The 14,448-nt window shown below is 43.5% G+C and overlaps 1 protein-coding gene across 4 annotated transcripts in view; it reads right to left on the reverse strand.

The window, feature by feature from the left end:
* Positions 1-14,026, reverse strand: part of ZNF792 (zinc finger protein 792) — a 41,270-nt gene extending 27,244 nt beyond the window's left edge. For 3 of the 4 annotated variants that reach the window (XM_060398491.1, XM_060398492.1, XM_027977406.3), the window contains exons 1-3: positions 13,620-14,026; positions 4,566-4,692; positions 3,721-3,843 (exon numbers count right to left, since the gene is read on the reverse strand). In XM_060398491.1, the coding sequence (XP_060254474.1) occupies positions 3,721-3,843; positions 4,566-4,692; positions 13,620-13,652 (283 nt within the window). In that variant the 5' untranslated portion in view covers positions 13,653-14,026. The other variant, XM_042231969.2, reaches the window with a different exon arrangement.
* Positions 14,027-14,448: the final 422 nt, after the last annotated feature.

Genomic DNA, 14,448 nt, shown 5'->3' on the forward strand with positions numbered 1-14,448 from the left:
AAACAGTAGGTGTTGCAAGAGGGCATCAGAAGGCAGACACACTGAAACCATAATTACAGAAAAACTAGTCAATCTAATCACACTAGTACCACAGCCTTGTTTAACTCAATGAAAAAAAGCCATGCCCCATGGGGCCACCCAAGACGGGTGGGTCATGGTGGATAGGTCTGACAGAATGTGGTCCACTGGAGAAGGGAATGGCAAACCACTTCAGTATTCTTGCCTTGAGAACCCCATGAACAGGATGAAAAGGCAAAATAACAGGATACTGAAAGAGGAACTTCCCAGGTCAGTAGGTGCCCAATATGATACTGGACATCAGTGGAGAAATTAACTCCAGAAAGAATGAAGGGATGGAGCCAAAGCAAAAACAATGCCCAGTTGTGGATGTGACTGGTGATAGAAGCAAAGTCCAATGCTATAAAGAGGAATATTGCATAGGAACCTGGAATGTCAGGTCCATGAATCAAGGCAAATTGGAAGTGGTCAAATAGGAGATGGCAAGAGTGAACGTTGACATTCTAGGAATCAGCAAACTAAGACGGACTGGAATGGGTGAATTTAATTCAGATGACCATTATATCTACTACTGTGGGCAGGAATCCCTTAGAAGAAATGGAGTAGCCATCATGGTCAACAAAAGAGTCCGAAATGCAGTACTTGGATGCAATCTCAAAAACAACAGAATGATCTCTGTTCATCTCCAAGGCAAACCATTCAATATCATAGTAATCCAAGTCTATGCCCCAACCAGTAACACTGAAGAAGCTGAAGTTGAATGGTTCTATGAAGACCTATGAGACCTTTTAGAACTAGCACTCAAAAAAGATGTCCTTTTCATTATAGGAGACTGGAATGCAAAAGTAGGAAGTCAAGAAACACCTGGAGTAACTGGCAGATTTGGCCTTGGAATACAGAATGATGCAGGGCAAAGGCTAATAGAGTTTTGCCAAGAGAACACATTGGTCATAGCAAACATCCTCTTCCAACAACACAAGAGAAGACTCTACACATGGATATCACCAGATGATCAATACCAAAATCAGACTGATTATATTCTTTGTAGCCAAAAATGGAGAAGCTTTATACAGTCAGCAAAAACAAGACTGGGAGCTGACTGTGGCTTAGATCATAAACTCCTTATTGCCAAATTCAGACTTGAATTGTAGAAAGTAGAGAAAACCACTAGACCATTCAGGTATGACCTAAATCAAATCCCTTATGATTATACAGTAGAAGTGAGAAATAGATTTAAGGGACTAGATCTGATAGATAGAGTGCCTGATGAACTATGGACGGAGGTTAGTGACACTGTACAGGAGACAGGGATCAAGACCATCCCCATGGAAAAGAAACGCAAAAAAGCAAAATGGCTGTCTGCAGAGGCCTTACGAATAGCTGTGAAAAGAAGAGAAGCAAAAAGCAAAGGAGAAAAGGAAAGATATAAGCATCTGAATTCAGAGTTCCAAAGAATAGCAAGAAGAGATAACAAAGCCTTCCTCAGTGATCAATGCAAAGAAATAGAGGGAAAAAACAGAATTGGAAAGACTAGAGATCTCTTCAAGAAAATTCGAGATACCAAGGGAACATTTCATGCAAAGATGGGCTTGATAAAGGACATAAATTATATGGACCTAACAGAAGCACAAGATATTAAGAAGAGTTGGCAAGAATACACAGAAGAACTGTACAAAAAAGTCTTCACGACCAAGATAATCACGATGGTGAGATCACTCACCTAGAGCCAGACATCCTGGAATGTGAAGTCAAGTGGGCCTTAGAAAGCATCACTATGAACAAAGCTAGTGGAGGTGATGGAAGTCCAGTTGAGCTATTTCAAATCCTGGATGATGCTGTGAAAGTGCTGCACTCAATATGCCAGCAAATTTGGAAAACTCAGCAGTGGCCACAGGACTGGAAAAGGTCAGTTTTCATTCCAATCCCAAAGAAAGGCAATGCCAAAGAATGCTCAAACTACTGCACAAATGCACTCATCTCACACGCTAGTAAGGTAATGCTCAAAATTCTCCAAGCCAGGCTTCAGCAATACATGAACTGTGAACTTCCAGATGTTCAAGCTGGTTTTAGAAAAGGCAGAGGAACCAGAGATCAAATTGCCAACATCCGCTGGAGCCTGGAGAAAGCAAGAGAGTTCCAGAAAACATCTATTTCTGCTTTATTGACAATGCCAAAGCCTTTGACTGTGTGGATCACAATAAACTGTGGAAAATATTGAGAGAGATGGGAATACCAGACCACCTGACCTGCCTCTTGAGACACCTGTATGCAGGTCAGGAAGCAACAGTTAGAACTGGACATGGAACAACAGACTGGTTCCAAGTAGGAAAAGGAGTACGTCAAAGCTGTATATTGTCACCCTGCTTATTTAACTTCTATGCAGAGTACATCATGAGAAACGCTGGGCTGGGAGAAGCACAAGCTGGAATCAAGATTGCCGGGAGAAATATCAATAACCTCATATATGCAGATGACACCACCCTTATGGCAGAAAGTGAAGAGGAATTAAAAAGCCTCTTGATGAAATTGAAAGAGGAGAGTGAAAAAGTTGGCTTAAAGCTCAACATTCAGAAAACAAAGATCACAGCATCTGGTCCCATCACTTCATGGGAAATAGGTGGGGAAACAGTGGAAACAGTGTCAGACTTTATTTTGGGGGGCTCCAAAATCACTGCAGATGGTGACTGCAGCCATGAAATTAAAAGACGCTTACTCCTTGGAAGAAAAGTTATGGCCAACCTAGATAGCATATTCAAAAGCAGAGACATTACTTTGTCAACAAAGGTCAGTTTAGTCAAGGCTATGGTTTTTCCTGTGGTCATGTATGGATGTGAGAGTTGGACTGTGAAGAAAGCTGAGTGCCAAAGAATTGATGCTTTTGAACTGTGGTGTTGGAGAAGACTGTTGAGAGTCCCTTGGAATGCAAGAAGATCCAACCAGTCCTTTCTGAAGGAGATCAGCCCTGGGTGTTCTTTGGAAGGAATGATGCTGAAGCTGAAACTCCAGTACTTTGGCCACCTCATGAGAAGAGTTGACTCATTGGAAAAGACTCTGATGCTGGGAGGGATTGGGGACAGGAGGAGAAGGGGACTACAGAGGATGAGATGGCTGGATGGCATCACCGACTTGATGGACGTGGGTTTGAGTGAACTCCGGGAGTTGGTGATGGACAGGGAGGCGTGGCATGCTGCAATTCATGGGGTCGCAAAGAGTCGGACACGACTGAGTGACTGAACTGAACTGAACTGAACTGATACCGGGAGCCAGGACACAAAATGGGCACAGTGTCAGATGGAAAGGCAGGTCTTCAGCTCTGTTCTTAACAAAGGCTTTTCTTGGGGGCTCCAGCTACTGATAACCTGTGAGGGCTGTGCAGAAGGGTATGTCCAGTTCTGGGAAATCCTGATTGCAACCGGCTGACTAGTATTCAAGAACTATCAGAGGAATGTGCATGTCTCATGACACATGAAATGCAGACCCATGCTGAAGAGTGCTGCAGAGGGAGCTGTGGAAACAGTGAGGGGCACAGACAGAGGCTCCAATCAGAGAAGAAATGACCAGTGGTCAACATACCAGAAATAAGAAAGGCAAGGTAGAAGAGATATAAGCCCATTGGCTTGGCACCAAAAGAATGATGAACACAAGCAGCAGGTATGATTTGAAGACAGTAGTGATGTCACATGCTCCCCCACCCACACTTACCTGAGCCAAGCCCTCTATACATCCCTCTTGCCATGGCTGAAGTCATATCCACTCGGTCAGGCACCCAGGGCTCTGCCCCCATCTCCAGCTGGGCAACTATGTGTGACCTGAAAGATGCAAGTCCTAGGGGGAAGATGGGGCAGGTAAGGGACCAGCACTTGCCCAGGTGAATTATCCCACAATAGAACACAGGAAAAGAAACATAATTACAAAAGGAACACACAAGGGAGATCTGGCAGGAACATCCCAGTGGTCATGGCAAACAGTGACCACATCAGTGCCTAGAATTCCTGGCAGTCAGGCCTTAGGCAATGTTAGCTAGAGCAAAGGAGCCAAACAGAACTGTCAGAGATCTGAGCAATCACCCATGAGATCAGTGGCTGAGTCAGACGGGATCTGCTGGGCTGACTGCAAGACTCCTCCTTCTAGGACCCTTCCCCACCAGGCTTTGAGACAGTAGGTGTTGAGGCTGCTTGAGGAGAGCATGGGACCCTGCACACAGCTCAGCCCTGGACCCATAACACATATACCTGAAGAGGTGGGGGGACTTCCCTGGTGATCCAGTGGTTAAAATCTACTTCCCAATGCAGGGGACTTGGGTTCAATTCTTAGTCGGGGAACTAAGAACCCACATACTGCACACCACAACTAGAGAAATCCACTCACTGCAACTAGAGAAGCCTGCACATTTCAACGAAGACCCAGCATAGCCCAAAAAACAAAGGCAGGGGGAGGGGAGGAAGCAGTGCCCACAGCCCAGCTGTGGGAAGGAAAGAACCACCTCTTGGGAAAAGGGAATGGGAAGAGATGAGCTCAGGACACCTGGGTGGGTGTAAAAGCCTTACCAAGGGAGGCGATCAGTGCAAAGTTCTCCAGCATCACATCACAGTACAGGAGTCTCTGAGCCTCATCAAGGAGTCCCCACTCCTCTGGGGAGAAGTAAATGGTCACGTCCTCAAAGGTCACATAGCCCTGCCATGATGATGGGGACAGTTCATTCCATGATCAGCTTTTTTCCTCAGGACTCCCTCTCTGTTCACTGTTCACCCTCCTCCCCAGCTCCCCAACACAGAGGAGATCTCAGACACTTCTATGACTGCTGTGTCAGCCCACAGCAATGCCCACAGGCAGGTAGGCAGAGAGATACCAGTTGAGCTCTGGGTCTGAAATGCAGGGCCCCTAATAATTACCCTAAGGCATATGATAATAGACAAAGATACTCCAAAACTCCTAGGAGAAAGCATATTTTCTTTTTCTGTCTCTTCAAGTTATAAACCTTATCATGTCTTTTGAATGTAAACACAGCCCACTGAGCCTGAGCCTGGATTAGCTCAATCAGCAAAACTTGAAATTGAAAAGAGAGAGACTTTTTAAAACACCAACTGCTAAAAAGCCTCTCTTGTTGAAACTCTAAGTCACAGCCTCCTTAAAATTGTTTGCCAAGGGCAAATACATATCTTATTTGTCTTCTCCTCGAAGGACAAAATCCGAGCAAATAATCTAACTTATTCCAACTGTTACTTATAAACTAGCAAATTTTATATGCTTCCCCAGTGGTGCAGTGGTAAAGAATTCACCTGCCAATGCAGGAGACTCAAGAGTCTCTTGGGTTTGATCCCTGGATTGAGAAGATCCCCTGGAGTAAGAAATGGTAACCCTTTTCAGTATTCTTGCCTGGAAAATTCCATGGACAGAGGAACCTGGCAGGCCCCAGTCCGTGGAGTTGCAGAGTCAGACATGACTGATAGGCTGAGCACACATGCTTAAGTTTTATGTTGTACTTGATTCATGATTAAAGTTTTAAAATGAGAGCTACGAGTTCCCTGGCTGTGTCTGTCTGTAAGTCCATATGTGTATGCCACCTCTGATGGCACTGCCAAAATTAATTTGTAAAAGACCTTTATTTAATTGGCTTATAAAAATAAGCACTTATATAAAAATTCTCAAATACGTAATAAAAAAATCTTTCGAGTTCATATATTTAGGATAATCTTTAGTAAATAAGAGCTACTTTTAAACTTGTTGATTAAATTAATATCTCAGATTTAACATTAAATGTAATGTAGATAAACAACTTTTTTTCTACCTGGGTTTATTAGTCAAATGGGCTCATTGTCTCTGTTGCAAAGTTTGTCACCAAAGAAACAAACAAACTTAGGATAAAGATTAAAGTCTCATGAAATTTTTATGAGTAATCTAAGTATGATTGTTAAAAACAAATAAATTAGGGAATTCCCTGGCGGCCCCATCATTAGGATTTGTTGCCATGGCCCAGGCTGATCCTTGATCAGGGAACTAAGATCCTGTAAACCATGCAACTTGGCAGGAAAAATAAATAAAAATAAATACATAAAATAGATGTAAATGTGATCAGTTTTTAGGTAGATTTTTAAACAATAATTGTGTTACAGTATGTCCACTTAAATAACTCCATAAATCCATTTGGTAAGTTATATCCTATGTTTTGCTATGTTAAATTAAGTGATGGGAATTTGTTAGATGCCTAGATCATTTCCAAGTAAGATAAAGTACTGAAACATTAATTGCTAATGTCTAAGTTTATATGTACTTTTGGCCTCTCATTACAGAGAGATTAAGTATTTTTGGCTCTGGTGAATATATCTTGCGCTTTATTGAAAGACTGTACTATGAAATAACATGTTTCTAGAAATTATACAATGTACTTATAAATTTGCCAAGCCACAAAATGTTAATAAAGTTTACAACTGTTTACTTCTTTATTTTCACTAAAAAAATTAGATTTCAAAGGATTGAGGATTCCAATTAAATATGTGGTTAAAGCTGCCAGATACAATAATAGAAACAATGTGTTTTGGGAAGAGAAAAAATAAGGTGTGGAGATGTTTTTGTTAAGGAAAATGAAACTAATTTTGTCCTAAAGCTTGTTTGTTCTAAATGGGAAAGAAAACAAGGGATAAACTAAAATTAAATTCTGTAGGATTGTGCATAAAGGAGTCTTTAGAAAGGAATTTTGTATGTGGTCATGATTGAATAAGATTGGAATTGATTTAGTTAAGCAAGTAAGTTTTAATATCAAAGTAAAGCAGTAAAAATTGGAATTTGGTTTTCTATTAAAAGAACAAAGTTTTTGTTTTCCTGTTGGTCTGTTTTTGATAATAAGAGATTATGAAAGGCTTTTCTTTACCTTTAAATAATATACTTAGGAAAATACCAAAGATCCTCTGTCTTGTCAAAATAATTACTTACTTTCTGTTGTCTTTATCAGTTCTTTGATTCATTGAGTAAATCTAGTCCTACTGCTATTAAAAGAGCTAAATTTTGCTCAGAACTACATAACCATCTATATTTGCCAAAGGTTTTAATTGTTAGTTTCACTGAATGGATAACGAAGCATTGCTATGAAGATCTATTTGACAAAGTCCAATTTAAAAAAATATTTTTGACAAACTTCCCTCAAATCAAATTGTAAATGAAATCTTTTTGATTTAGGACTTTGAGAGATGAGATAGCTTGGGGGCCCTTGAAAATACCTCAAAGATTTATTCTTTCTCCTTATAAAAAGATACTAAATTAATCAGCTGTATTTGATACATTAAATTATGTAGAAACTGTTATCATCTTCTTTATGTTTTGTCTATATAGGTATGTGTTCTAAGTGTTCCAGAAATTAGGTGAAATTCCTGAAGTCATATATATCCTGGCATAAAATGTTATCTGTCATCAAGATGGAGGCTCAGACTAAAGGAATTGAACCCAAGTATCAGAGAAATGCCCAAACTGACCTTCAAGTGAAGGCAGTAGCAACAGAATTTTTAAAGACTATGACACATGTGAACAAAATCCATTCTGCTTCTGCAAAAATCCTGACCCCTTCTTGCCAGACTTTTGCCATCCTGATATCCTTGTACCAAGGCAACAGTATGCTACCGAATAAGAGAAATTAAAATAGGTAAACAACAGTTGCAAACTAAACAAACAGTCAGGGCTATGGGCAAACCAAGATGGCTACTTAGTTCTCCCCAGCTCCCTGGCAAATCTCATTTCTCCCCCTGTACTCCTTCACTCACCATCATGCATTTAAGGTGCACTTAAATAGACATTGGCAGGGAGAATTCTATAAAACAAAAAACCAGCCTATCAGTGATGTCTGACCTTTCAGGTCCATAACCCTGGGAAAAACTATTTTTGCCCCAGATGCCTCAGACCTCTTCTCTCTGGACCCTTTGAGCACTTGCAGCTGGACATCATTCAACAGCCACTAAGTATGGTTTATCAGAATGTTATTATTACACGTATGCTTTCCAGATGGGTTGAAGCCTTCCCTTGCTACAAGACTAATGACATCACAGGGGCAAAGAAACAATTTTTTATAGTGTATTTTCTTTTGGGGGTATACATTACATAATCTCCAGTGATCAAGGCACCCACCTCACTGGGCAAATCATTCAAGCCTTAACAAAATTCTCACAAACTCCTTGGAATATCACTGTTACCCTCACATTTAATCATCAGGCAAAGTCAACAGAACTAATGGAAGAACTAGACACAAAGCGGAACAAGAATTAATTACACACTGATGGATATGATTATAATTTTTTTATGACTGTTTAAAATACAATATTATTGATTTTTTAATCTTTTATTTTCCAAATGCAAGGAATTCTTTTAAAAAGATTTACAGCAGTTTGGTGAATTGGACTTCTTGGTAGCTCAGCTGGTAAAGAATCCACCTGCAGTGCAGAAGTTCCTGGTTCTATTCCTGGGTCAGAAATTTCCCCTGGAGAAGGGATAGGCTACCCACTCCAGTATTCTTGGGCTTCCCTAGTGGCTCAGATGGTAAAGAATCCTCCTGCAATATGGGAGACCTGGGTTCCTCCCTGGGTTGGGAAGATCCCCTGGAGAAGGAAATGGCAACCCACTCCAGTATTTTTGCCAGGAGAATACCCACAGAAAGAGGAGCCTGCCTGGCTACAGTCCAGGTCGCAAAGAGTCAGACATGACTAAGTGACTAAACATGGCACAGCATACCTTTGTAAGCAAAAATGAAACATTTTTTTCTCCCCACCTGATTGCTCCAGAATTCAGAAACTCTCATGAGTATTCTCATTTTTTTCAAAATATAGTTACATTTGGAAAAGTTCAATAAGACTCTGTTCTCCTTAAAATAGAACACAATTAGAAATATTGGTTATCTTATCAAGGCCTTTGACTGGAAAGTCATATTTGAGAAATACACACAGACTCAGATACAACCAAACAGTTTGAAAGAACTTGACTTTATTTCATTATTTTTCTTTTTAGCTGCACCATTAGTTTACAGGATCTTAATTCCCTGACCAGGGATTAAACCCTGGTTCTAAATTGAACCCTTGTATGTATGATTTTAGTACTGTTAGTTTCACTGAGGTTTTGTTGTTTACCTGAAATCTGGACTAGATCCTGAAGTGTTCTAATTCCATCCAATATCTGGCTACAACTCTTTAATGTTTCCAATTTTCTCCCACCCTTTTGACTTGGAATCACTGAGAACTAAAATTGCCCTTTTCCTGATGCCTTGAAAATTGAAGCTAGACGACTTGATAGAAATTTCAGAGAAACTGCCACAACAGCTCATATTTAAACAATCCTCATGCTTGCTGCTGTATGAGCCACTTAGAAAGAACACCTGGTGACATCAGAGACATTTCAAACTGCAAAAGATGCTTTGACCCTGACAGCTAGAAATCTTCTTGACTGCATCCTGACGTCAGAAACTGGTTTATAATTGACTCCAAACATTAACCTTTTGTTTTCCTACAAATGTCTCACTAACTACCTGATCGCTTGTACCATAGGCCTAGCTTCTGGAGCTCATCTGCATCACTGCCTCCTGAAATGAGGTATAATTGTTTTCCTGAACTGATCTCTTCTCAGAACTAAAAATCTGCTTCAATGAACCAGTGCTCAGACACTCAGTCGTGTCCAGCTCTTTGTGATCCCATGGGCTGCCAGTCTCCTCTGTCCATGAAATTCTCAAGGCAAGAATACTGGTGTGGAGGGCCATTTTCTACTCCAGTGGCTCTTCCCCATCCAGCAACTGAACCCACCTCTCTTATGTCTCCTACATTGGCAGGCGGATTCTTTAACATTAGCACCACATGGGAAGCCCTCAATAAGCTGGAGGACTCCTCTTACCTGTTCTGTTTCCACACAGGAAGATCCAGAGGAGGGAACTACTAGGGTCTAGCATGCTGCTGCTAAGCTGTTAAGTCACTTCAGTCGTGTCCGACTTTGTGCGACCCCATCGACGGCAGCCCACCAGACTCTGCTGTCCCTGGGATTCTCTAGGCAAGAACACTGGAGTGGGTTGCCATTTCCTTTTCCAATGCATGAAAGTGAAAAGTGAAGGTGAAGTTGCTCAGTCATGTCCGACTCTTTACTACCCCATGGACTGCAGCCTACCAGGCTCCTCTGTCCATGGGATTTTCCAGGCAAGAGTACTGGAATGGGGTGCCATTGCCTTCTCCAAGGGTCTAGCGTAAGCCTCCCCAAAATGTGCCTCAATGGCCTATTGATTATTTTGAATTAAAGTTACTGAAGAAACAGCCAACACAAGAGGGACACTGTGACCTACATTTCTGTCTCCCTGAAAACAGAAAATTAATTTCTACGTAAAAAGTGCACTCCCTGGAGGTCCAACAGTTAAGACTCTGCACTTCCACTGCAGGGGGCGCAGGTTCAACCCCTGGTCAGGGAACTAAGATCCCACATGTCACACATGGCCAAAAAGTTAAAAAAATTAACAAATACATAGAATGAACTGGGCCAAGATATTTTTTTAAAAAAGAAAGAAAGAAAACTATTTAAAAGTGCACCCCCTGTATCTAGAGGTAAAGCACACCTTTATTGCCAAAGGGAGAGAATTTGGACCAAGAAACCTATATAAATAAACCTTGTTACTTCTTTAATTTACTACCTGAAGCCCAAACTTTGTTGAGATTCTTCATAATTGGGCACCCAAAATCTAAGTTCCTTTGTCCAGTTGATTACTCACAAAGGTATTGTTTGTCTAATAAGTAAAAGATGCTGACGTTGGCCACTTTTTAGGTCCCATTTCTGACTTCACTTACATTAAAACGTATTTTTCTCCTGTTAATGTGCCTTATGCTAATTATTTTTATTAGTGCAGCCACGAGAACTCAAACAAGAGGAAGAGGGAGAAATTTCCCCCTCCCTGACAGCATCCAGAGAATTCTAGGCAAATACAACCACAATCCCAACCTGCCCCAGACCTTCTATGATTCCCAATGCCAAGGACAACATCCACCCTTGAGGTGAAGGCCTCCTGACCTGGCCATGATCCTGGCTTCAATCCAAGCTACCCGGGACTACAGCAGACCCCCTCGCTTCTCTGTATGGCACATTCTGTCCCTTCATCAATCACTTATTCAAAGCCAACCTCTCTGGTCCTCTTGCCAACAGCTCTCCCAGCTTGCCCCATTTGCCCCTTGGTTCTCCAGCCTGACTGAAAATCCCATGGCTCCCTCAAGGGTCCACAAAGGCCTGGTGAAAATGCAGATGGCCATATGAGCACCAGCCCAGGCCTCACTGAAAAACTACTTCCATCATCATCAAGCCTCAGACTTCCTTTCATATCTACGCCCCCACGAAAATTTGGCCAGCTGCCAGATACACTTTTCCTTACATACAGACCCCCTCTCCCCACCCAGCTACTACCACAAACACTAACTCTCCTTCTATGATGCCAAACAAGCCAGCCAAAGTACCGAAGCAAGATGCCCAGTTCTCAGGCTCCACTTTCCTTCCTCCTTCCCCCTAAGGTCACTGCCACCCTCCTAAATCAGACACACAGTTACACCCTTGTCCATACACCAGATGCCACATTTTGGATGTTTCTTTTTTTTTTTTTTTTCCACAGGAGTTTTGCCAATGGCTCAGCAGTAAAGAATTAGCCTACAATGCAGGAGACACAGGAGACATGGGCTCAATCTCTGGGTTGGGAAGAGCCCCTAGAGGAGGAAATGGCAACCCACTCCAGTATTCTTGTCTGGAAAAAAATCCCCTGGACAGAGGAGTCTGGCGGGCTACGGTTCATGGGGGTCGCAAAAGAATCAGACATGACTGAGCAACTAACCACTCAGTGCAGCTTGTGGGATCTTAGTTCCCGGACCAGGAATCAAATCCATGCCCCCTGCAGTGAAAGCCTGGAATCCTAACCACTGAACTGCCAGGGAAGTCCCTGGTGTTTCTCATTGTGAAAATAAAGACCAACCAAACAAGAAAAGCAAAAGCCTATTTATTCTGAGTTTGTTATAGAAAGGAAGTTAGCCACTTAAAGTTTTGATTTTTTTTAAAATTCATGTGTGTTCCCTTTATTTTTAAATATTTTTATTAAAAATAATTTTATTGGCATACAGTTGCTTTACAATGTTTAGTTTCTACCATCCAACAAAGTAAATCAGCTATATGTATACATATATCCCCTCTTATTTGGATTTCCTTTCCATTTAAGTCACTACAGAGCACTGAGTAGAGTTTCCAGTGCTATACAGTAGATTCTTATTAGTTATCAATTTTATACATAGTATCAATAGTGCATATGTGTCAGTCCCCATCTCCCAACCACCTATGTTGGCAGAGACTCAAAGGCAGGCAGAGGAATGGGAAAGCTTTATAAGTGGAAAAAATAATGGAAGGCTTCAGGTATGCCCTGTTGGCCTGGGAAAGCTGTAGGCAAACTAACTAGAAGCAGAGCATTCTAGGTGATCAGTTAGAGGTGCATATTTGGCTATTTCTGGTTGGTCTTAAGTTGGAATAAAAACGAGAGCAGTTGTCAGTTATTAAGTCCTGGTTATTTGAGGCCAACTGTTACAGACATTATTGTTTAACTTCCTGGACTGTCACTAGAGATAGCAATCTGGGTTCCTGCAAGTCTAACTTACAGCAAAATGGCTTCCTGGGTTGTTTATTGTATGATAAGGGGGTTTGTTTCCTGGCCAGGTTGTTGCAGGTTGTGGGTCAGAGTTCTATTTTATGCATAGTCTGCCAATGTCCCTTTATATATTCAGTGTCTCTTAACCTAAACTAAGCCTCCCCCAAACACCATAACTCTGTGTCTAGCTGCTCAAGCTTCAGGGGTCAACTCCACTCAGGGGTCCCTGGAACATCAGAACATGGCCCAAATGTAACTTCGGCTATTTCCAGTGAAAATTCCTCCTACAAACAAGTTCCCTTCTCAGTTGATGGTTCATCCATCCTTCCAGCTGCTAAAATCCAAATCCATCGAGTCGCTGCTTTTCTTTCTCAGTTTCCACCTCAGAAAATCTGGTCAGCCTCACTTAGAAGACCTACCTAGAATCCAATCGCTTCTACCTGCAATCGCCTGCCCTCCTCACCTGGCCAGCAGTATTGCAGCAGCTACTGATTGCTCTCCCCACCTTCACCCTCAGCCCACAGTCAGTTTTCCACTTGGCATCCAGGTGACCCTGTTAGGATGTAAGTCACATCACCTTCCTCCTCTGCTCTGTGGCTTCTGTGGCTCCGAACACTCTCAGAATAGACGCCAGGCTTCTCAGCCGGCCATTCCAGGCTGACTTCAGCCCACCTGCTCTCTGAACACTCCCAGCTCCATTCTGTACTTGCACACCGCTGGTTCCTATTGCCTAGGAAACCGTTTCCCACCTCATCCACTAGAGTTCAGAAATGGGACCCGCTCTCTATGATCCCTGCCCTGGATTCAGGACCCGAGGCTGGAAGTGACCACTCGCTCCCTCTCAAACCCTCAGGACCCCAGACTCAAAAGCAGAGCGATGAAAAAGACGTCAAGTCGTAAAGCAATGCCCATCTTTGATCCCCCGACTGCGAGTACGTGAGGATGAAGGGCTGAGCGGCTGCGGGCCTGAAGCCCATCCACTAACCTGCGCCGTGTCCATCAGCGCCGCCGCAGCCATTGCAGCCCCTGGACGCAGGAGCCCTCAGAGACGGGTCACCGAGGCGGGTGTCGCGGGCTCAGCGTAGCGCCACGGCCCCTGGCCCCGGGCGAGGTGGGACTTCAGTCTCCTCGGGGTCAAGTACGCCCGGGGCCGGGTGCCGTGGAGAGCGCGCGGCGCGGCAGGACCCTGACGGACACCGCGTTCCTGGGGGTCACTAATAGTTCAAAGGCGCAGAGAAGGGTCCTGGCCTCCCAGTCCTTCCCACTTCCGTTCCGAAAACCGCCTGGGAAGCGGTACCCGCCCAGCCCCACCCCCAGCCCCGGACCCAAGCCTCGGGGCGCACCGACCCAGCCCGGTGAAATGACTAGCTGGGCAGAAACGCAGGAAATTCCGGCCCCCACCTCCCCGACCGGAAGAAAGGACACTCTTCCGGGCTGCCATTGGCCCAGCGCCAGCCGGTGACGCACCGGCATAGCCTCCTGGACAGTGTTTCCCTGCATCCGGCAGGGCGGGTCAGGGGCCGCAGGGAGGAGCGGGAGGGAGGCGGGCTGGGGACGGGAGCGGACCTTGCGGCTAGTCGTTGACTTTGGCCGGGAGACACCGCGAGCTTTTCCTCCTTAAGGGGCCGTCTCCAGGCCTCTGGAACTGTCTGGGGCCAAGTGCAGCCTGCCCTCAGAAGTCTGTAATATGAGACCCACAGGTGCCTGTGTGGGTGTAGGCCGGTCTCTTGATCCCGCAGGATCCCTGGGACCTAGATTCACTTTAAATAACGAAGATAATATCTAATATACGGGTTCTTTGTGTACTAATGTTA

The sequence above is a fragment of the Ovis aries genome, chromosome 14 (assembly GCF_016772045.2).
Source record: "Ovis aries strain OAR_USU_Benz2616 breed Rambouillet chromosome 14, ARS-UI_Ramb_v3.0, whole genome shotgun sequence".
In the NCBI taxonomy this organism is placed as follows: Eukaryota; Metazoa; Chordata; class Mammalia; order Artiodactyla; family Bovidae; genus Ovis; species Ovis aries.